Source organism: Oncorhynchus kisutch, linkage group LG18 (assembly GCF_002021735.2).
Source record: "Oncorhynchus kisutch isolate 150728-3 linkage group LG18, Okis_V2, whole genome shotgun sequence".
Lineage (NCBI taxonomy): Eukaryota > Metazoa > Chordata > Actinopteri > Salmoniformes > Salmonidae > Oncorhynchus > Oncorhynchus kisutch.
In genome coordinates, this window is record NC_034191.2 from 14607142 (window position 1) to 14632169 (window position 25028).

Consider the following 25028-nt stretch of genomic DNA (forward strand, 5'->3'; position numbering starts at 1 on the left):
TACACCTGCATTGCTTGCTGTTTGGGGTTTTAGGCTGGGTTTCTGTACAGCACTTTGAGATATCAGCTGATGTACGAAGGGCTATATAAATAAATTTGATTTGATTTGATTTGACAACAAAGCAACGCATATGACGTACAGTTCAGGATCTGCACATACAGTTCAATCCACCATACACTGACAATAAAGACTGGTTTACATAACAGCTAATAATTAAAGTGATAATCTTTGTTTCTCTTAACAATATAATGTGCATGTTAAAGTTGAATTGTCATTTTTACTATATCAAACATACACTAAATGATGGTATAATGAGATATTGTCAGTGCTTAATTCCAGCCGAATCCTGCCAGAACAGGATCCGGCACCTCTCCGTTTTGGGCTGTTTTATACCTATTTGGCCGGATCCGGTACCTCTCATGGCATGAAAATTAATTGGCACTTTTTTCAATGTAAAAATTACAATAAATGCGGTCAAAGTTCATTCAAATTGTATCTTCGTAAATTATCCTGTCCCAAAACAAATGCTATGTGAAATAGTACATTTTCATCCCGGGCCTAATATTCTAAGAGTAGTTTTGGGTCGGACCGGTCAGGGTTTATTGTTTGCGCAACATTGTAACCGATGTGTGAGACCAACGCTTGGCCGTGCCTATGTGAGAAGCGCACCTCTGTCTCTCACATAACTAGAATTAGAGTAACTTTCTATGGTCTCTCTCCATCTCTGCTCTGATAGACATGAGCCTGCAACTCTCATCTCTCATGCACTTTATACATTTTTCCTGATAGAACCATTGCCATGCGAATGGTTCTGAAGGAACCGCAGCACCCCCGATAAATACATTTGCCAAAATTCTAGAATTACTGCTGTCTGTTATTGAAATCATTCAGAATAGCCTACTACACCATGAGAAGGCCTATAATCTAGCCACCAAGGATCAATAGCTTTTTTTTTTTTATAGCCTAGCTGTGGATTGTAGCCCAGTAATAACGAATAACCTACAGTAGGGAACGCGAGGCATATCTGTCCGTGAAAAAACAGCATGCAGACAAAACCGTTTTTTCGCAATATTTCAAAAACAGTCAAGGGGAAGCACAGGTTGGAAAGCAATTGGCTCCTGCCGAAAAGTGAACACTATGCTGCTGTAGGCTACCAAAATATTTGATCAACATCCAAATATTGTTTTACCAAAGAGAGAGAGCGAAGCTTTTGGCATGAGCGCATCATTGGTTCAGTCAGTGAAACTGGAAAGCATTTTTAGGAATTTCCTAGGCAAAGGCTGTTGATGGATTCAAGACAAGGTCGTTTTCACTGATCTCATATTCTCATTTTGTCAGTGTCAAAGATTCTGTCAGTCATGCAAAATTACGTAGAATTGCATGAAATACGTTTATAAAAGGCCACATTTTTTCCCAGACCCTAGGCCACAAATAATTTCCCCAATGTGTGCAACTGTTGTAAGTGCCTCTACTCTACTGCTCTACGTCACTACGCACATGCGATAGTATGCATGCTATGCTTTATTATAAAGGTGATTGGTTTTTCTTATTCGTTCTGGTACCTTAGAACTCCCCATGTCGCTCTCACTTTTTGTCCCGGAACCTCCCGATTTACAAATTAAGCACTGGATATTGTGATGCTGTAACTAATTATTTAAGTGTTTTTAAATGTCACAAACATAATTGATTTTCATTGTGCTATTAAATGTTGATAAATTAACCCAAAAAGCTTAAATAAACTATTACTGTTTTATCATCCCTGAATGGGAATCTAAGGTGTTGCAATTCCCATGTTCACTTTTAAATTAATGTTAGAAACTACAAATAATGATCTAACACACACCACATGTAGAGATGTAGGATCTTAATTTGATCAACCTTTTGCAGGAGAACTGCAGGAAATTTCAAACTTGTAGTATATGTGAGGTTTAAAAAGGCTTCTTAAGTTTGCAATTTCCACTTCAAACAATTAAATTAAATTGATGAAGTCTGGATGAAATCCTTGTGTTCAGATTAGGCCTTAGTGTGTAAAAAGGTGTGAGGTGAAAAGTGGAAACTGATCACTACAAACATATTGCACATGTAGCCTGTTCTCTCATTTTGGTTATCCTCAATAAGTGTAAAACCAAAAACATTTTGATACACCATTTCAGGTAATACTTCCTTCACTTCAACATGTTTTCTCCTGTTTTGTACCTAATGAACACAGCCCAGTTATGAAGTTAGATGGCTTTCCCCATGATGAGCAGGCTCATGGAAAACACCATGATGAAAAAGATCCACATAAAGAATCGGTCCAACACCTTCGCCACCTTCTTCCACTCCCCAGTCCTTTTTGCTGTGGCCCTCGTATTTCTGTAACAGTTGGCAATGTACTCAATATTTGGGAGGAGCTGCTGGTGTTGACAGGTGAACTGGGTCTTACACACCTCCTCTCTCCCTGTACTCTCTCCTACTCCCCCATTCTGGCTCCTCTTGGCTGCGGCCAGCCCTGGCGAGTCCCTACAGTCCATACTCATGAACATGCCGTTTCTCCAGGCACTGTAGTGGTTGGTGGGGTTCCTCCCCATGGAGCCGGTGGGACTCATCAACTGATCTTCTGTCTCCTCAATTGCCGTCTTGACCTCTTTCCACCTTCAGAATCCTGTCCTCTTGGACCGTTTTTCCGTTCATGGTGTAGTTGATGCACCTCTGATGGGTAGGTTGAGGTGGCGGGTCCTGTTTCTCAGGCTGGAAAAAAATGCAGTTCTCCCCTACTTCATATACAAAGCACACCCTGGCCATGTACTGCAGGATGAAGATCTTGGCCCACTTGGGCACAGGCTTGGCGTCTGGGCCACAGTGGTGGATGTTCGTGATAAAGATGGTCAGGGCCATGGAGGCTGTTATCATGGTCATGGTGGCAATGTAGTACTTTCCTGTGGGACATTGAAAGAGGAACATGTATAATTATCACTATCTATCATTGAATGGTACTGATGTCATTTTAAAGGTCCTGTTTTCCCCTTGACAGAGACAGTGCAAGGAGTTCAATCAACTACAGTGTTACGGACATGTTTATCACTAGCTAAATGATTGCCCTCAGGGGCAGACTGGCCATTTGGCATTTCGGCAAATATCAGATGGGCTGGTCCATTTTTAGCCTAGTGGGCCTGTCTCACTTGGTTTTTTTTTCTGGCAAAATGATCATGATCTGGGTAGTAATGGGGGCCTCAAGGGAGATAATAGTCTGATGTGGGGACTCAAGTAAAATAATGGGCCAGTGTGTTTGAAATTTCAGAGCCGAATTCTGGTCCCAGTCCACCCCTGATTGCCCTCACCAATAAGTGTCACATTCTCTGATGGAGGCACGGTTTCAGCGACCAGCAGCTGAAACACGGTGAGAGCCAGCATGACGGTGACGCCCAGGGACACCTTCTCCCCAGAGTCAGCCGGCAGGTAGAAGCCAAGCGGAGCCAGGAAGGAGATCATCACACACGGGATGAGCAGGTTGAACACGTAGAAGGAAGCCTTCCTCTTTAGTTGGAGAGTGTAGGTCACATCAGGGTAAGATTCAGCACAGCAGCCATACAGAATTATGTTCCTCTTGGCAGGCATCCCCAGCACCTGAGAACCAGGACCACAATGGCAATAAGTGATTCAGTAATTCGGGAAAATATGGACAGAGTTCAAAACAGAGGATAAGAAGTTAGACCGTGTTTCCCAATGGAATAAATATGTTAACTGTACTGTGTTTTTATCATCAAGGATTTTTTATTGAGTGTATTGTTACAACTCTATGTATTTTAAATTGGTCAAATAAAAGGGATCAATTAATTCACCTCCCATTCCACATTCTCTACCAGGTCAGCCAGGTCGGCGTGGTCCATGGCATTCTGGAGGTCCACCTGGTTACCGTTGTAGGTCCAGGAGCCGTAGGTGAATCTGCACTGCTGGTCATCAAACGGGAAGAAGGATACGTCTACCTTACAGGAGCTCTTGATGATAACCGGGGAGTCCCATATGATCTGGCCATCGTGGCGGATAACCACATTAGTGTCCATAGAGCCTATGAAATGGCTATCAGCACTGAAATACAGAGAGAGAGACACCGAGACACAGAGAGAGATACACAGAGAGAGGGAGAGAGAGAGAGAGAGAGAGAAAGGGACAGAGAGAGATACACAGAGAGAGGGAGAGAGAGAGAGAGAGAGAGAGACAGAGAGAGAGAGACACACAGAGAGAGAGAGAGACACACAGAGAGAGAGAGAGAGAGAGAGACAGAGACACACACAGAGAGATTTGATTGAAGCACACAGTTAAGAATTATACTAGCATTGGTTTAGTGTTAGATCAACAGACACTGAAGACAGTGACGAACTATGTATATATCAAACACTCTAAGAAAGAAGACACACATGTATTAACCTTTTAGAACAGACAGGCACGAATAGCAGGACCAACAAGGCATTGCCAGCAGGACCAACCAGGCATTACCAGCAGGACCAACCAGGCATTACCAGCAGGACCAACCAGGCATTACCAGCAGGACCAACCAGGCATTACCAGCAGGACCAACCAGGCATTACCAGCAGGACCAACAAGGCATTACCAGCAGGACCAACCAGGCATTACCAGCAGGACCAACCAGGCATTACCAGCAGGACCAACCAGGCATAACCAGCAGGACCAACCAGGCATTACCAGCAGGACCAACCAGGCATGACCAGCAGGACCAACCAGGCATGACTAGCAGGACCAACCAGGCATTACCAGCACGACAAACAAGGCATGACTAGCAGGACCAACCAGGCATGACTAGCAGGACCAACCAGGCATTACCAGCAGGACCAACCAGGCATGACTAGCAGGACCAACCAGGCATTACCAGCAGGACCAACCAGGCATTACCAGCAGGACCAACCAGGCATTACAAGCAGGACCAACCAGGCATGACCAGCAGGACCAACCAGGCATGACTAGCAGGACCAACCAGGCATGACTAGCAGGACAAACCAGGCATTACCAGCAGGACCAACCAGGCATTACCAGCAGGACCAACCAGGCATTACTAGCAGGACCAACCAGGCATTACCAGCAGGACCAACCAGGCATGACTAGCAGGACCAACCAGGCATTACCAGCAGGACCAACCAGGCATGACTAGCAGGACCAACCAGGCATTACCAGCAGGACCAACCAGGCATTACTAGCAGGACCAACCAGGCATTACCAGCAGGACCAACCAGGCATTACTAGCAGGACCAACCAGGCATTACTAGCAGGACCAACCAGGCATTACCAGCAGGACCAACCAGGCATTACCAGCAGGACCAACCAGGCATTACCAGCAGGACCAACCAGGCATTACCAGCAGGACCAACCAGGCATTACCAGCAGGACCAACAAGGCATTACCAGCAGGACCAACCAGGCATTACCAGCAGGACCAACCAGGCATTACCAGCAGGACCAACCAGGCATAACCAGCAGGACCAACCAGGCATTACCAGCAGGACCAACCAGGCATGACCAGCAGGACCAACCAGGCATGACTAGCAGGACCAACCAGGCATTACCAGCACGACAAACAAGGCATGACTAGCAGGACCAACCAGGCATGACTAGCAGGACCAACCAGGCATTACCAGCAGGACCAACCAGGCATGACTAGCAGGACCAACCAGGCATTACCAGCAGGACCAACCAGGCATTACCAGCAGGACCAACCAGGCATTACAAGCAGGACCAACCAGGCATGACCAGCAGGACCAACCAGGCATGACTAGCAGGACCAACCAGGCATGACTAGCAGGACCAACCAGGCATTACTAGCAGGACCAACCAGGCATTACCAGCAGGACCAACCAGGCATTACTAGCAGGACCAACCAGGCATTACCAGCAGGACCAACCAGGCATGACTAGCAGGACCAACCAGGCATTACCAGCAGGACCAACCAGGCATGACTAGCAGGACCAACCAGGCATTACCAGCAGGACCAACCAGGCATTACTAGCAGGACCAACCAGGCATTACCAGCAGGACCAACCAGGCATTACTAGCAGGACCAACCAGGCATTACTAGCAGGACCAACCAGGCATTACCAGCAGGACCAACCAGGCATGACCAGCAGGACCAACCAGGCATGACTAGCAGGACCAACCAGGCATTACCAGCAGGACCAACCAGGCATTACTAGCAGGACCAACCAGGCATGACTAGCAGGACCAACCAGGCATTACCAGCAGGACCAACCAGGCATGACTAGCAGGGCCAACCAGGCATGACTAGCAGGACCAACCAGGCATGACTAGCAGGACCAACCAGGCATAACTAACAGGACCAACCAAGCATGACTAGCAGGACCAACCAGGCATGACTAGCAGGACCAACCAGGCATGACTAGCAGGACAAACCAGGCATGACTAGCAGGACCAACCAGGCATAACTAACAGGACCAACCAAGCATGACTAGCAGGACCAACCAAGCATGACTAGCAGGACCAACCAGGCATGACCAGCAGGACCAACCAGGCATGACTAGCAGGACCAACCAGGCATTACCAGCAGGACCAACCAGGCATGACTAACAGGACCAACCAGGCATTACCAGCAGGACCAACCAGGCATTACTAGCAGGACCAACCAGGCATGACTAGCAGGACCAACCAGGCATTACCAGCAGGACCAACCAGGCATTACCAGCAGGACCAACCAGGCATGACTAGCAGGACCAACCAGGCATAACTAACAGGACCAACCAAGCATGACTAGCAGGACCAACCAAGCATGACTAGCAGGACCAACCAGGCATGACCAGCAGGACCAACCAGGCATGACTAGCAGGACCAACCAGGCATTACCAGCAGGACCAACCAGGCATGACTAGCAGGACCAACCAGGCATTACCAGCAGGACCAACCAGGCATTACCAGCAGGACCAACCAGGCATTACTAGCAGGACCAACCAGGCATTACCAGCAGGACCAACCAGGCATTACTAGCAGGACCAACCAGGCATTACCAGCAGGACCAACCAGGCATTACTAGCAGGACCAACCAGGCATTACTAGCAGGACCAACCAGGCATTACCAGCAGGACCAACCAGGCATTACTAGCAGGACCAACCAGGCATTACCAGCAGGACCAACCAGGCATGACCAGCAGGACCAACCAGGCATGACTAGCAGGACCAACCAGGCATTACCAGCAGGACCAACCAGGCATTACTAGCAGGACCAACCAGGCATGACTAGCAGGACCAACCAGGCATTACCAGCAGGACCAACCAGGCATGACTAGCAGGGCCAACCAGGCATGACTAGCAGGACCAACCAGGCATGACTAGCAGGACCAACCAGGCATAACTAACAGGACCAACCAAGCATGACTAGCAGGACCAACCAGGCATGACTAGCAGGACCAACCAGGCATGACTAGCAGGACAAACCAGGCATGACTAGCAGGACCAACCAGGCATAACTAACAGGACCAACCAAGCATGACTAGCAGGACCAACCAAGCATGACTAGCAGGACCAACCAGGCATGACCAGCAGGACCAACCAGGCATGACTAGCAGGACCAACCAGGCATTACCAGCAGGACCAACCAGGCATGACTAACAGGACCAACCAGGCATTACCAGCAGGACCAACCAGGCATTACTAGCAGGACCAACCAGGCATGACTAGCAGGACCAACCAGGCATTACCAGCAGGACCAACCAGGCATTACCAGCAGGACCAACCAGGCATGACTAGCAGGACCAACCAGGCATAACTAACAGGACCAACCAAGCATGACTAGCAGGACCAACCAAGCATGACTAGCAGGACCAACCAGGCATGACCAGCAGGACCAACCAGGCATGACTAGCAGGACCAACCAGGCATTACCAGCAGGACCAACCAGGCATGACTAGCAGGACCAACCAGGCATTACCAGCAGGACCAACCAGGCATTACTAGCAGGACCAACCAGGCATGACTAGCAGGACCAACCAGGCATTACCAGCAGGACCAACCAGGCATTACCAGCAGGACCAACCAGGCATGACTAGCAGGGCCAACCAGGCATAACTAGCAGGACCAACCAGGCATAACTAACAGGACCAACCAGGCATTACCAGCAGGACCAACCAGGCATGACTAGCAGGACCAACCAGGCATGACTAGCAGGACCAACCAGGCATTACCAGCAGGACCAACCAGGCATGACTAGCAGGACCAACCAGGCATTACCAGCAGGACCAACCAGGCATTACTAGCAGGACCAACCAGGCATTACCAGCAGGACCAACCAGGCATTACTAGCAGGACCAACCAGGCATTACTAGCAGGACCAACCAGGCATTACCAGCAGGACCAACCAGGCATTACTAGCAGGACCAACCAGGCATTACCAGCAGGACCAACCAGGCATGACCAGCAGGACCAACCAGGCATGACTAGCAGGACCAACCAGGCATTACCAGCAGGACCAACCAGGCATTACTAGCAGGACCAACCAGGCATGACTAGCAGGACCAACCAGGCATTACCAGCAGGACCAACCAGGCATGACTAGCAGGGCCAACCAGGCATGACTAGCAGGACCAACCAGGCATGACTAGCAGGACCAACCAGGCATAACTAACAGGACCAACCAAGCATGACTAGCAGGACCAACCAGGCATGACTAGCAGGACCAACCAGGCATGACTAGCAGGACAAACCAGGCATGACTAGCAGGACCAACCAGGCATGACTAGCAGGACCAACCAGGCATTACCAGCAGGACCAACCAGGCATTACTAGCAGGACCAACCAGGCATGACTAGCAGGACCAACCAGGCATTACCAGCAGGACCAACCAGGCATTACCAGCAGGACCAACCAGGCATGACTAGCAGGACCAACCAGGCATAACTAACAGGACCAACCAAGCATGACTAGCAGGACCAACCAAGCATGACTAGCAGGACCAACCAGGCATGACCAGCAGGACCAACCAGGCATGACTAGCAGGACCAACCAGGCATTACCAGCAGGACCAACCAGGCATGACTAGCAGGACCAACCAGGCATTACCAGCAGGACCAACCAGGCATTACTAGCAGGACCAACCAGGCATGACTAGCAGGACCAACCAGGCATTACCAGCAGGACCAACCAGGCATTACCAGCAGGACCAACCAGGCATGACTAGCAGGGCCAACCAGGCATAACTAGCAGGACCAACCAGGCATAACTAACAGGACCAACCAGGCATTACCAGCAGGACCAACCAGGCATGACTAGCAGGACCAACCAGGCATGACTAGCAGAACTAGCAGGACAAACCAGGCATGACTAGCAGGACTAGCAGAACTAGCAGGACCAACCAGGCATGACTAGCAGGACTAGCAGAACTAGCAGGACCAACCAGGCATGACTAGCAGGACAAACCAGGCATGACTAGCAGGACTAGCAGAACTAGCAGGACCAACCAGGCATGACTAGCAGGACAAACCAGGCATGACTAGCAGGACTAGCAGAACTAGCAGGACTAGCAGGACTAGCAGAACTAACCAGGCATGACTAGCAGGACTAGCAGAACTAGCAGGACTAGCCAAAGACACAAGAAAATCAATGGAAGAAGAGTGGACCGGTTATGAAAAGAGATAGCTCTTTTAAGGGTTGACTCCACTTTGTTTCTGCATTTTATAACCTTGATGTTTTATTGTCACAAAGGTGCAGTGAAATGTGTTGTTTTTCAGGCTCAGCAACAATTGTACAGCACTAGTGGAGCAGATTTGTGTTAAGTGCTTTGCTCAAGGGCACATCGACAGATGTTTCACCTTTTCGAATCGGGTTTTCAAACTAGCGACCTTTCAGTTATTGGCTGAACACTCTAACCGCTAGGCTACCTGCCTCCAGGTACTTCCCAGATTCCCAGTACATACAGTAGTGTTTAAAAAGCAGAAAACGACCAGAACAGTCCCATGAATAAATGTCTTCAAGGAGTGTTCCGCTTGTGCCTTCACACTGACAACAACGTTGATGTGTGGAATGGATTGTGGGAGCAACAGAGCTCTCTGATGAACCCAATACCAGTGTGACCTACTTGTTATAAAAGACAATATCAGGTCTCCATATATAACGACTGGGTATACGGATGGCATCAAGTCCATCATAATCATCTTTACTCCAGGTGAGGTATGAGTCTACCCACACCTGTCGTATCCACAAATATGCTGTCAAGATCTGGTTACGTTCATCCTGCAATAGAGGGGACATGGTGAACAATGGCTTCCTTTCACTAGTTATTAACTTAGCACTTAGAATATGACGTCTATTTCAAATGCCAAATGTGAATGTATGAGGTTTTTTTCAGATATAATTTTGGGAATCTCTTTATTATTGTTGTATTGCTGAAATAGCCATAGTTTAAACTTAAGAAAGCTGTTACCATGTCAATGATCTGTGAGAGGGTGATCTGCAGGATCACATTGAGGATGTTTTCTGTTTCCTCTACTGGTCTCAGGTCACGGGTGTAGTTAGTAAACAAATCATTCAGCAGCTTCTGGGCATACTTCCCATGAGCACTCCAACAGGCTAGGACAGGGCATAGAGAACAGTGTCTGCTAAATGACTAAAATGACTAGTATGTCATTTAAAAATGTACGAGAAAGAACATAATTCTCACCTAAAAACCAAAACACAATCAATTTATTTTAATTTAGTGAGCACTACACCATTTTCATATATTTATTAAAAAATGACACTCTGTGACAACCTGATGTCAGCCAGAACAAAGTTAAATACAGGTAACTGACAAAATAAAGGAAACACCAACATAAAGTCTTAATAGCCGAGACACCAGAACAGCTTCAATGCGCCTTAGCATAGATTCTACAAGTGTCTGGAACTCTATTGGAGAAATGTATTACCATTCTTCCATTAGATATTCCATCCTTTGGTGTTTTGTTGATGGTGGTGGAAAATGCTCTCATGAGCCACTTCAGAACTTCCCATAAGTGTTCAATTGGGTTTAAATCTGGTGACACACACACACACACACACACACACACACACACACACACACACACACACACACACACACACACACACACACACACACACACACACACACACACACACACACACACACACACACACACACACACACATATATACAGAGAGATACATCCCATCATGCTTACATGACCCTAAGCATGATGGGGTGTTAGTTGCTTAATTAACTCAGGAACAACACCTGTGTGGAAGCACCTGCATACAATATACAGTACTTTGTATCCCTCATCTACTCGTGTGTTTCCTTTATTTTGGCAGTTACCTGTTCGTGGGTAAAAATCTTAGTGTGTCAGAGAACATGTGAACACATGGCAGAGGGTGCAGGACACTAGGACATAGGGGGATTTGGGAGTAGATTACGCTTCTGATGCTATAGTAAGAGATCAAGCAAAGCTTCCATTATGAGCCAGCAGATGCAACTGAGTCATCTGTTGACCCCAAGCAGGGATATGTTGATACACGCCCTAATCCATGGGACATTTGCCATATAATACCACCATAGAAAATAAACACAGATAGGCTATAATACACTCTAATAGACATACTGTACCCTGTTCTTGTAGGTTAAATGCATAAATCACATAAGTTGGATAGGTGCAGTGAAATGTGTTGTTTTACAGGGTCAGCCGTAGTAGCATGGCACCCCTGGAGCAAACTAGGGATAATTTCCTTGCTCAAGGGTACATCTGACAGATTTTTCACCTTGTCTGCACGGGTATTCAAATCAGCAACCTTTTGGTTATCGGCCCAATGCTCTAAACGCTAGGCTACCTGCCAACCTAAAGTCCTTTATGCTGATTTTTTCCCCTCCATTTGTAAAGAAAGATCAAATAATATTTGGATGAGTTTTCAACAAAATACAGTTGTGCAATCTTCTGCATACTTGGAATTTACTGTACCGTTTCATTTTCTCTCCAATCTTTGAACCTGTTTCTTTGTATTAGTATGTTGTTATGAGAATATATGGTTTTCCCATGTATTAAATGATGTTTATTTTTATTTTTTTAGAATTCATTTCAAATTCTTGACAAACATAATTGAGTTCAGAACATTGCCAGAAGCAACTGATTACAGTGATCTCAGTGGATTTGGGGGATCCAGATGTTACCCTGCTTCACTGTTTCAATAAAGCCTTTTGAGGAGGCTGTAGAAAAGGGCCACATGATTAATGTACAGTACCAGTCAACAGTTTGGACACACCTACTCATTCCAGAGTTTTTCTTTATTTTTAATATTTTCTACATTGTAGAAAGTGAAGACATCAAAACTATAAAATATGACACCACTTGTCGCAACACAACTGAATGGCTCAAACGCATTAAGAAGGAAAAGAATTCTGCAAATTAACTTTTAACAAGGCACACCTGTTAATTGAAATGCATTCCAGGTGACTACCTCATGAAGCAGGTTGAGAGAATGCCAAGAGTGTGCAAAGCTGTCATCAAGGCAAAGGGTGGCTACTTTGAAGAATCTCAAATATGAAATATATTTTGATTTGTTGAACACTTTTTTGGTTACTACATGATTCCATATGTGTTATTTCATAGTTGTGATGTCTTCACTATTATTCAACAATGTAGAAAATGGTAAAAAGCAAAACAAATAAAACCACCTTGAATGAGTCAGTGTGTCCAGAGTTTTGACTGGTACTGTGAATAAGATGATACCTAAACAACTGGCAGGGAGATCCTGCCTCCTGCCTGGGAAACAGCTGTGAGGGTTATCGAATCAGAATCTGACTGGTACTGTGAATAAGATGATACCTAAACAACTGGCAGGGAGATCCTGCCTCCTGCCTGGGAAACAGCTGTGAGGGTTATCGAATCAGAATCTGACTGGGACAGAGGAAATAATCAACCACTGTAGATGTCACAATGATTCATCATTAAGAGACCATTAATAATGCAGTTTACATCAGGTACTTCAGTAACTCTTAATGTAATTCAAATCCCACAAGCTATCTGTCAAGAGGCTACTCTAAACCAGTCATGAAACCATTTAACTCACCACTTGCCTGATGTTGACTGAAAAACCAAAATGAGAAACATTCATTGCGACTGGACTGTAAGTGTGTGTTGATATAGACACTAAACATAGCATATACATTTCTAAATATGTACATTGGGAATTTACCATTTTCAACTGTACATAGTTCAGCAAAAGAGATAATCTATAGCCTACCTGGAATAATATTCAAGCAGAAAATAAAATCCACGTACTTTCATTTTGCTGTTACAGGTTACCCTTATCTATATCCAAAAATATACCAGATGATCATTTCAATTACGTTTAAGTTCCCGGATGGATAGCCGTAGACTGCTCTTGTGCCTTGACAAAGATGATTGTTAGCCTGAGATGACTGGGGTTAGAGACTAGGTGTAGGCTCATCATGACGTACTGAGTGAGCACTATTGGAATTTACACATAATATATTTGAATAAGACGCGTGGGACTTATCCATTGACCAAAAATCATCATCCTCAACAACAAAAACATTGACTTGAGTCTTTTCCAAATACCCCCATTTTATCAAAATATGTATATGGTTATTTCCTGAGGCAACTTGCAATGCCAGGCTGTCAAAGATAAGGCTACAGTATTTGGTGATGCGCAAGAACAGCACCACGGACAGCTCCCGTGATATAAAGTTGGCTTATCAATGAATTACATTTCTTACACTTCCTCGTGACACTTCAACCACCAATGATTTTTCAGTATAGACACATCGTGTAACATGACTGGTTCTTGATGTGACGACGTTTTTTTTTATAGGCTACTCCCATCCGGTCACAACTGAGCCAGTACCTTGCTATCTCTTCCGGTTATCGCAATACATTTTAGTCCGATCTCTTCAATACTTTTTTCGCATTGCATTGGTACCGCATTTATTTTCAAACATTATTGAAGATATTTATAAAATGGCAGCTGGGAGAGGATTCAGGTTAAAAGCTTATTCTGCATCGCGTTGATGATGCTCAGTGTTCATGTTGTGCTGGGCTGAAGGGAACATGAACAGATGCTAATGAATTAGAGACCACATTACACATTTGTGAAATACCTGATCAAGATAAATCTGAACATAGTCAGAAGCCTATATGCGACGATGCACAGGCGTTTTGGTGACAGTTCAATTCAAGCCCACAAAAGCCATTTCCTTCTCTGACTATGCAAGAGCTATATCTGTAAACAATTGACCTAGCTGTAGCCTACAAATAGGAGGTATGGAATCATATTCAGATCATTTTTATGCATGTTTCTGATCAAACTTATATATAGTCCTGCCTTAATGTCACTGAAAACAGCAGCATGATTTTGCAGGAGGCATGTCAAACTCTCAAACCTAGGTATGAAATCCAGAATTAGCCTATATCATTATTATACATTATTTTGTTCATATCTGGACATTCTCAGTTAAAATGCGTATTTAGTGATAAATATGGCCCTGATGTCCCAGTCTAGGATGCTGCAGGGTCCACATGTCCTGGGTCATGACAAGCCTCTGATCAGACTATCATTCACGTCCTGTGTTGTGGGCACCGTCAGCCTGCCACTGCTTGGCTTAATTACCTGCATCTCCATCTCCTCCGTATTCCATTTCCAGGACTCCACTGACACACATTGCAAGGTAATCAATCCTGTCCGTTATTAAGAATGTAGCATGCATGCAAATAAATGGTCTGACTGTCTTTTTTTGGGGGTGGGGGGGTTTTAGGTTACCAATTATCTGCCCTCCATTAGTGCCTCCATAAGCCTGAGCCCAGAGTGCCATATCTGGCGCTTCTGCATTGGCCTGCACTCTGCTCCCAGGTTCCTGGTGGCCGTGGCCTATTTTAACTTCTATAAGGGCCGCTTCTCCACAAGGTTCCTGGAGTGGCTGCTCAGCTGCCTCAACTTCATGTGTGCCATCACTGAGAACTTTGGCCTCTTGCTGCTCACCTACGTGTCATCCAATGAGACATACCGTGAGTGACCTTTGACAATTAGTCAGCTGGGAATACATCGGCATAAGGCCTGCCCTACAGCATAATAGGCTGCTCATTTACATTTACATACAGTGGGGAGAACAAGTATTTGATACACTGCTGATTTTGCAGGTGTTCCTACTTACAAAGCATGTAGAGGTCTGTCATTTTTATCATAGGTCCACTTCAACTGTGAGAGACGGAATCTAAAACAAATATCCAGAAAATCACATTGAATGATTTTTAAGTAATTCATTTGCATTTCATTGCATGACATAAGTATTTGATCACCTACCAACCAGTAAGAATTCCAGCTCTCACAGACCTGTTTAAGAAGCCCTCCTGTTCTCCACTCATTACCTGTATTAACTGCACCTGTTTGAACTCGTTACCTGTATAAAAGACACCTGTATACACACTCAATCAAACAGACTCCAACCTCTCCACAAAGGCCAAGACCAGGGAGCTGTGTAAGGACATCAGGGATACATTGTAGACCTGCACAAGGCTGGGATGGGCTACAGGACAATAGGCAAGCAGCTTGGTGAGAAGGCAACAACTGTTGGCACAATTATTAGAAAATGGAAGAAGTTCAAGATGACGGTCAATCATCCTCGGTCTGGAGCTCCATGCAAGATCTCAACTCGTGGGGCATCAATGATCATGTGGAACGTGAGGGATCAGCCCAGAACTACACGGCAGGACCTGGTCAATGACCTGAAGAGAGCTGGGACCACAGTCTCAAAGCAAACCATTAGTAACACTACGCCGTCATGGATTAAAATCCTGCAGCGCACGCAAGGTCCCCCTGCTCAAGCAAGCGCATGTCCAGGCCCGTCTGAAGTTTGCCAATGACCATCTGGATGATCCAGAGAAGGAATGGGAGAAGGTCATGTGGTCTGATGAGACAAAAATAGAGCTTTTTGGTCTAAACTCCACTCGCTGTGTTTGGAGGAAGAAGAAGGATGAGTACAACCCTAAGAACACCATCCCAACCGTGAAGCATGGAGGTGGAGACATCAGTCTTCGTGGATGCTTTTCTGCAAAGGGGACAGGACGACTGCACCGTATTGAGGGGAGGATGGATGGGGCCATGTATCGCGAGATCTTGGCCAACAACCTCCTTCCCTCAGGAAGAGTATTGAAGATGGGTCGTGGCTGGGTCTTCCAGCATGACAACGACCCGAAACACACAGCCAGGGCAACTAAGGAGTGGCTCCGTAAGAAACATCTCAAGGTCCTGGAGTGGCCTAGCCAGTCTCCAGACCTGAACCTAATAGAAAATCTTTGGAGGGAGCTGAAAGTCCGTATTGCCCAGCGACAGCCCCGAAACCTGAAGGATCTGGAGAAGGTCTGTATGGAGGAGTGGGCCAAAATCCCTGCTGCAGTGTGTGCAAATCTGGTCAAGAACTACAGGAAACGTATGATCTCTGTAATTGCAAACAAAGGTTTCTGTACCAAATATTAAGTTCTGCTTTTCTGATGTATCAAATATTTATGTCATGCAATAAAATGCAAATGAATTACTTAAAAATCATACAATGTGATTTTCTGGATTTTCTCTCACAGTTGAAGTGTACCTATGATAAAAATGACAGACCTCTACATGCTTTGTAACAATATCGGCAGTGTATCAAATACTTGTTCTCCCCACTGTATATGCTGCATGATATAAAATTATGTTTTTGAACAAATGACAGAATTTCGTTTGCCTATTTCTTGCAGTTATAAATAAGGCCCTGAGTTTTTCCAGATACATGACCCGACCAGGAAAACTATGGACCCTAGTTATAAACCATATAACCTGTATCAGTGACTGTTATGACTAATACAGTTGTACTTGTATGCTTTTAGCTTTCATATCCTTTTTTGTCCCATAGTTGTCCATAAAGAAGGTTTTGTCCTGTTCATTGCCAGTTCTGTTATCCACATGGTGTTAACCTGTCGGCTGTGGCTGGTTATAAAGAAGTACTCACTGATTCCTGAGGTAAGGCATCGTTTCTTCTCTTCAGCCCTATACTTGATCAGCAAATATTGAAATTGCCTGAAAGACAGAAATGTAAAGGGAAGTTAGTTGTTCAATCAACTGAATGAAGAAGTGAACTAACTATTTTGGTGGTATGATGCAGTTTCCTGGTGAAGCAGGCAGTATAGTATAGTTCCTGTTAGTAGAGGGGCTTTTGGTGACTTTGTCTGCAATTTCGACAATGTTGACACTAGAGCCCTCTAGAGTAGAAGCCAACTACTGCAGCCTGATGAAACAGCATTGTCAAGTGCAGTTCAACGCTGTGGGGAGATTCTCAAATGGTTTAGCTTGACTCTTCGCATCCTCTTCTCTGTCCTCTCCTTGCCACCTTTCGAAAACTGTCAAAGGTAATCGAGGAGAGTAGTGAAGGAGAGGAAACATGGAAACAAATGCACTTGTATGAAATTAAACTCTTCTTCTCCACTAGCACGTTTGCAAGGGTGGAATCCTAAAATAAATGCCTAAAGTAGAACAAATTATTTTAGCTAGTTGTGTGAGACATTTTATAGATTAAAGGGTAATTCGTGTAGAATTTTTTTTCACCTTTGAGAATACAACAGCTGATTCAAAGGGGATGCGGCAGATTTGAAAACACTTTGCACTACACATGAGTATCTTCGACTGTAGGAGGCAATTGAGGAGAGAAGCAAAGTTCTCTTTTCACAGAGTTGACACACTCGACCACTTATCGGTTTCCGGGTCACGGAGGAGAGGAGGACAGAGGAGTATAAGAGAAGACAGAATCTCCCTGTGTCCTTTCATTTCACTCACACTGATGCCTGGTGACTGAGCCTGTAGTGCTCCAGTCTATTGTATTTACACATGTCAATCGTTATAGCTATATCTTATTTATTTAGTCTCTCATTTTAAGTTGTCACTATATGGTTGAGGGACTTGAAGCACTGTTATTCTGTGGTAGGACTCTAGTAGAAATAGCAGCGTGTTGATCCCAACCAGATCGGTGGTATAGGCTGTTACTGAGGGTTTGATCAGTCAGACTTGGAAGAAGCCTCTGGCTGTGTTTCCACTGTCAGTGCCTGGGCCTCTGTTTTGGAGGAACAGCTGTTTTCTGACCCAGTCTGGGGCTGTGACCAACACACCCCTCCACACAACTCATTGGGAGTGTAGGCTGTCATGTGCACCACACATGCACACACGCAGAGATTGTAGCAAGCACAAACACATTAACTGTGCTCGAACTTGGCTTGCACACTTGCACTGGCACATAATGTATTCATTGCATATGGCATATACTTGCCTAGCCTGAGTACCAGCATCTTTATCTTACATTCCACTCCTTGCCACTCATTGTCAATGCCAAAGAGACTGGCTTTCTGCCATCTTAAAATATGAACATTCTCGAGAACATTAGAGCTGATCCTGGTTGATAACCCTCACAGTTATCCTCCAATCACAACGATTATCCAAATATTGGAACTCGTGTATCACTTTTTTTCTCCACGGAACATGTTGGTAGTTATTTTTTTGTCCAGACAAAACAAGTCTGTCAAAAGTTTCTAGCTCACGTATAAATTCTCAAACAAAATACATACTGTAGCTACTTCAATTCCAAACACAAAACCTCTTTGCTTTGATATTAAGCTTCAACATACAAAAACTTGCTTAGATAACGGCAAAATATTTGTTTTTGATTCTAATTATATATTTTTTAAGGATCCACGTGTTGTCATGGAAACTATTAATAACAATGAGCCACTCCGTAAATCCAGCTGCATTGCCAAAAGGCCAGCCTCTTGGTCGTCACTTGTTACCAAAGCCACAAAGTCATAAACCCCGCCTATTTCTACTTTTACCTTCTTAAATCAATTTTTTTACCTAATCTTTTTCCTAACCCTAACCTTAAATTAAGACCAAAAACCACGTTTTTATTTTTATGAATTTTTATGATGTAGCCAATGTTTACTTTGTGGCTGTGGTAACTAGTGGAAATCCAGTCTGATTTGGCAATGATATGGAGTGGCAAGAAGTGGAATGTTAGCTAAAAATACTGGTTCCTGTAAGGGCTGCTGGACATGCTACATACAGCGGTGGAGGCTCCTCAGAGGAGGAAGGGGAGGACCATCCTCAGTGAATTTCATAAAGATAAAAATAGTGAAACATTAAAAAAGTTATCCATTTAAGATATCTATACTAAATATATTCACGTCACCAAATGATTGATTTAAACACACTGCTATGCAATGAAGGTCTACAGTGGACTCAGCAGCACTCTGTAGTGTAGCACCATGGTATAGCTGGAGGACAGCTAGCTTCTGTCCTCCTCTGAGTACATATACTTCAATACAAAACCTAGGAGGCTCATGGTTCTCCCCCCCTTCCATAGACTTACACAGTAATTATGACTACTTCCAGAGGACGTCCTCCTACCTATCAGAGCTCTTGCAGGATGAACTGACATGTTGTCCACCCAATCAAAAGACCAGCGAATGAATCTAGTACTAAAAGCTACAGCTAGCTAGCACTGCAGTGCATAAAATGTGATGAGTAGTTGACTCAAAGAGAGAGAAAGACAATAGTTGAACAGTTTTGAACACATTTCTTTAAGGAGAGAGAGAGAGAGAGAGAGAGAGAGAGAGAGATTTGGTTGTATTTTGTTTTTATTTCACTTATCTAGTAATGCAGTTAGCTTAGCCTACTCAAACACCCGGCAAAAACAGAAATGAATGCTATGTTAGCTAGCTGGCTATGGCTATCCAACACTGGAAGTCTTCCAAGTCAAGGCAAGCTTTTGATTTGTATTCATTTATTGCCACCGACTGTGTAACTGCTAAACTGCTTTCGGACTGTACATTGTACTGCATGATTCTAGCGAGTTTACTAACGATTTAGTTCTAGTATCTATGATGAGTAAGACTTGACAACGATCTAGGCTGTGTGTAACATTAGGGGCGGCAGGGTATCCTAGTGGTTAGAGCATTGGACTAGTAATCGGAATGTTGCAAGTTCAAACCCCCAATCTGACAAGGTACAAATCTGTCGTTCTGCCCCTGAACAGGCAGTTAACCCACTGTTCCTAGGCCGTCATTGAAAATAAGAATTTGTTCTTAACTGACTTGCCTAGTTAAATAAAGGTAAAATAATTAGCGGGCAGGTTTGGCTTTTTCGCCTGGTCACAGACAGCTGATGTGTTATGCACTGAAGTCCCCAAGCGAAAGGAAAAGGTGAGAGGAGGAGAGCGCGTAGATAGTTGCAAGAAGGAACTATGTATAGAATGAGCAAAGTGATCATGCTGTTTGTAAATGGCTGCTATGAAATTGAACTGTATTTGCATGTGCTCAGGGGTGTATTCTTTCCGCTGATTCTGTTGGAATCAAACTTAACGAAACGGGATAAAAGTACCAGAGTGTACAATGCAGTATTCAATGTGTCACTGTCTGTCACCTTGATTACTCTAATTACTCTAGACCTGTGCACCGACATGTAGTAGCCTAAACCTGTCGATGTTACATTGAGCTGGGTGAATGGAATTTGAATGACAATCATCCAATAAGCTGTAATAGAAATACATCTTCCCTGATCGTGAACGGCACCGACCGCCACTGTATTAGGCTGCCACTCTGTCATACCATTTTTATGGGCAATTGCCGTTTGGATATTGATTTGATACGGGGCTTGTAATCGTGTGTCATGATAATCTATTGTGGGCATTTAAGGGTGGGACCAGTAAATAGGGAACATGCTTTTGCTTGAGAAACATGCTGCCAGTGATCTGCAGTATAAATAGTATTAGTGGAAGGATGTGGCTGAAACAGTTTTTACACCAGCTGCAATGTGTTACTGATGTCTCATCTCAACAGTTTCTCAGATGGGGCTTGATTAAGCCTGCTCATTGTGTTCCTCAACCTAGATAAATTAAATGTTTTTAATCGTTCCATTTATAAAGTAGGCCATTGCATTCGCATAGTACAAATACACAGTAGTTAAGTACACAATATCATTTTTTAGTATTGCAATCTTTCTCTATCAAATCGCTCTTTCTTTTTTCATAAACAGGACGTGAAATCTTTCCACTGGAAAATCCGCTGCTTGATCCTCAACATCGCTTTCTGCTGCTTGGCTGCTTACTTTTACTGGAAACACAACATGTACTGTGAACAAGGGAGTAAGTATATTGTAGCATCAGAATGTTAAAGGGCATGAGCAGTCATTCTGAAAAGTACTTTTTCTCTCATGGCTAACTACCATGAAGTTTGAAAAGACAGGCTGAGTGGGCGGGGAGATAATATTCATGAGCTCGCATTGACTGACAGCTCTTTTTAATATCTATGTTAATTAAGCAACTTGGATGCAGTGACCAGTGTTGCAGTAAACTCATCTAAAGGAAATTTGGTGATACACAAAGTAACTCAAACATCATTGAAGTTGCATCAATGATATCCTTGTTACAGTTGGAAGTCGGAAGTTTACATACACTTAGGTTGGAGTCATTAAAACTCATTTTTCAGCCACTCAACACATTTCTTGTTAACAATCTACAGTTTTGCAAGTTGGTTAGTTAGGACATCTACTTTGTGCATGACACAAGTCATTTTTCCAACAGTTGTTTACAGACAGATTATTTCACTTATAATTTACTGTATCACACTTTCAGTCGGTCAGAAGTTTACATACACTAAGTTGACTGTGCCTTTAAACAGCTTGGAAAATTCCAGAAAATGATGTCATGGCTTTAGAAGCTTATGATAGGCTAATTGACATAATTTGAGTAAATTGGAGGTCTACCTGTGGATGTGTTTCAAGGCCAACTTCAAACTCATGGCCTCTTTGCTTGACAACATGAGAAAATCAAAAGAAATCAGCCAAGACCTCAGAAAAAAATGTAGACCTCCACAAGTCTGGTTCATTCTTGGGAGCAATTTCCAAATGCCTGAAGGTACCACGTTCATCTGTACAAACAATAGTACGCAAGTATTAACACCATGGGACCACGCAGCCGTCATACCGCTCAGGAAGGAGACGTGTTCTGTCTCCTAGAGATGAACGTGCTTTGGTGCGAAAAGTGCAAATCAATCCCAGAACAACAGCAAAGGACCTTGTGAAGATGCTAGAGGAAACAGGTACAAAAGTATCTATATCCACAGTTAAACGAGTCCTATATTGACATAACCTGAAAGGCCGCTCAGCAAGGAAGAAGCCACTGCTCCAAACCTCCATAAAAAGCCAGACTACGGGTTTAACTGCACATGGGGACAGTACTTTTTGGAGAAATGTCCTCTGGTCTGATGGAGGAAAAAGGGGGAGGCTTGCAAGCCGAAGAACACCATCCCAACCGTGAAGCACGGGGGTGGCAGCATCATGTTCTGGGGGTGCTTTACTGCAGGAGGGACTGGTGCACTTCACAAAATAGATGGCGTCATGAGGCATGAAAATTACGTGGATATATTGAAGCAACATCTCAAGACATCAGTCAGGAAGTTAAAGCTTGGTCACAAATGGGTCCTCTAAATGGACAATGACCCCAAGCATACTTCCAAAGTTGTGGCAAAATGGCTTAAGGACAACAAGTCAAGGTATTGGAGTGGCCATCACAAAGCCCTGACCTCAATCCCATAGAACATTTGTGGGCAGAACTGTAAACGCGTGTGCGAGCAAGGAGGCCTACAAACCTGACTCAGTTACACTGTCAGGAGGAATGGGCCAAAATTCACCCAACTTATTTTGGGAAGCTTGTAGAAGGCTACCTGAAACGTTTGACCCAAGTTAAACAATTTAAAGGGTGTGCAAAGCTGTCATCAAGGCAAAGGGTAGCTATTTGAAGAATCTCAAATATATAATTTGTTTGGATTTGTTTAACACTTTTTTGCTTACTACAATGATTCCATATGTGTTATTTCATAATTTTGATGTCTTCACTGTTATTCTACAATGTAGAAAATTGTAAAAATTAAGAAAAACCCTTGAATGAGTAGCTGTTCTAAAACTTATATATACATACATATATATATACATTTATACCACCGGTCAAAAGTTTTAGAACAGCTACTCATTCAAGGGTTTTTCTTAATTTTTACATATATACATATAAATGTGTGTATATGTATATATACACCATTTGGCGGGGCTCTTGTGATGCGGTTCACAGCAGCACTGACCGATGTGTTGACCTGTCAACTGCGTCTGTGTTTTGAACGACCCTTTCCCACCTTGTGTTCCATGCTGGCTGAACACCTAGCTAGCCAGTAACTGCTGCCACAGATGAAATGGGAAACAGATACGTATCGTTGTCATAGATGAACAGGGTCAACTTTTAATTAGGTTTGCTGACACCCTACAGTAAAATGTTGGCATCAGTAGAGTAGCTATCTAGCTATATAAACAACGCCTCTCTGCAAACACAAACACAGCTTCTCCGATGTTGGTTACAAGGTGGTACTTATTTAAATAAGGTAAGAGTATATCGTGTTAAAATTGGTGTATTAAAATGAAAGTTTAGGTGATGTCACCTTGTTCCCTGAATAATGAATCCTAGTGTTTTACATGGGGGAGGGGACCAGTAACTTTGTGATCAAACGTTATCAATGAAGAAGCAACAGCCATTTTTCATACTTTCATCTGGTTTCCTTCAGATATCAGCAATTTTCATGAAAAACATTATTTTGACTGTTTACCTTTTAAGCATTTTATGATACAAAAGTATATTTTAATTTGACATTGTTTGTTAAAGTGTTCATAAAAGTCTCCTGTCTTTCCTAACCTCCACAGGCTACACCTTTTTCGCCCTCTTTGAGTATTGTGTGGTGTTCTCCAACATGGCCTTCCACCTAACAGCCTTCTGGGACTTTAAGAGCAGAGAGATGGTGGTCATCTCACCAGAGGAGGGTAAAGACTTCTGACTGGGAAACAGGTGTTCAACCACTCAGAACACACCTAGCGGAGATGATGCTGTTGCAGAGGAGGAGGAGCAGGAAGAGAGCGCCTTCTTCCATATATTTACATGATGGCGGATGTCATGGCTGTAAATAATCACTTTATTTATCTGGACTGTTCAACCTGAAAGTCAATCCTACTGTACCAACATTTTGATTGAGTTGATATTAACATACTGTATGATACATGACAGACTTAGTCCTCTATGATTTGGGACAGTGGGGCAACTTCGACTTGATCACCTTGACTTAAGAGTATGTCCTTCTTTAGTCATGCTCACGTGTCTATGACTTATCACTTGTGAAATTCGGGAAATGCTGACTGTTGCCAATGATGTGATCTGAAGAGAGTGTCTTCAGCTCTTTGTAGAAAGTATTTTTAAATGCATCAAGAACTGTAGATAAACGCAAATATGATTTTGTATATTCTCAAGTATTTAGAGACATCTTAAAGGTATTAATAATCTAATAGTGATTTTTTGGTGTGTAAACATTAAGCTTCATTAAACTATTATTTCAGAACTTTTGAGCTATTTACCATAACATGCTTATTCTTAGTGAGTCAGTCAGTCAGTGAGGTCCACAACCTAAATTAAGGAAGTTACAAATAAATGTTCTTCCTCGTTTGTAAAGACAGAGAGAGAGACAGAGAGAGACAGAGAGAGTGAGAGAGACAGAGAGAGAGAGAGACAGAGAGAGTGAGAGAGACAGAGAGAGAGAGAGAGAGAGAGAGACAGAGAGAGACTGAGAGAGAGACAGAGAGAGTGAGAGAGACAGAGAGAGACAGAGAGAGTGAGAGAGACAGAGAGAGACAGAGAGAGTGAGAGAGACAGAGAGAGAGAGAGACAGAGAGAGTGAGAGAGACAGAGAGAGAGAGAGAGAGAGAGAGAGAGAGACAGAGAGAGAGAGAGACAGAGAGAGACTGAGAGAGAGCCAGAGAGAGAGAGAGAGAGACAGAGAGAGACAGAGAGAGTGAGAGAGACAGAGAGAGAGAGAGACAGAGAGAGTGAGAGAGACAGAGAGAGAGAGAGAGAGACAGAGAGAGACAGAGAGAGAGAGAGACAGAGAGAGACTGAGAGAGAGACAGAGAGAGTGAGAGAGACAGTGAGACAGA

At 44.1% G+C, this 25028-nt stretch overlaps 1 protein-coding gene and 1 pseudogene across 3 annotated transcripts; one reads left to right on the forward strand and one right to left on the reverse strand.

The window, feature by feature from the left end:
• Positions 1–1371: 1371 nt before the first annotated feature.
• LOC109909273 (neuronal acetylcholine receptor subunit alpha-9-like) lies at positions 1372–17160 on the reverse strand (annotated as a pseudogene).
• On the forward strand, positions 13815–24644 carry LOC116354739 (post-GPI attachment to proteins factor 2). Of its 3 annotated transcripts, none has more exons than XM_031795431.1 (6): positions 13815–14258; positions 14494–14664; positions 14752–15001; positions 16882–16988; positions 21042–21150; positions 23751–24644. In XM_031795431.1, exons 2-6 carry the CDS (start codon positions 14500–14502, stop codon positions 23879–23881), a joined length of 762 nt encoding a protein of 253 aa, XP_031651291.1. In that variant the 5' UTR covers positions 13815–14258; positions 14494–14499; the 3' UTR covers positions 23882–24644. The 3 variants fall into 3 exon arrangements, with proteins under 3 accessions (XP_031651291.1, XP_031651292.1, XP_031651293.1); XM_031795432.1 differs by having other exon boundaries at positions 13833–14383; XM_031795433.1 differs by having other exon boundaries at positions 13833–14258; positions 14499–14664.
• The last annotated feature ends 384 nt before the right edge of the window (positions 24645–25028 follow it).

Coding starts and splice junctions, on each gene's coding strand:
- LOC116354739 (XM_031795431.1), top strand. CDS start 14,500: ATGCTGCAGGGTCCACATGTCCTGGGTCATGACAAGCCTCTGATCAGA. Junction 15,002..16,881: donor GTCATCCAATGAGACATACC/GTGAGTGACCTT, acceptor TTTGTCCCATAG/TTGTCCATAAAGAAGGTTTT. Junction 16,989..21,041: donor AGTACTCACTGATTCCTGAG/GTAAGGCATCGT, acceptor TTTCATAAACAG/GACGTGAAATCTTTCCACTG.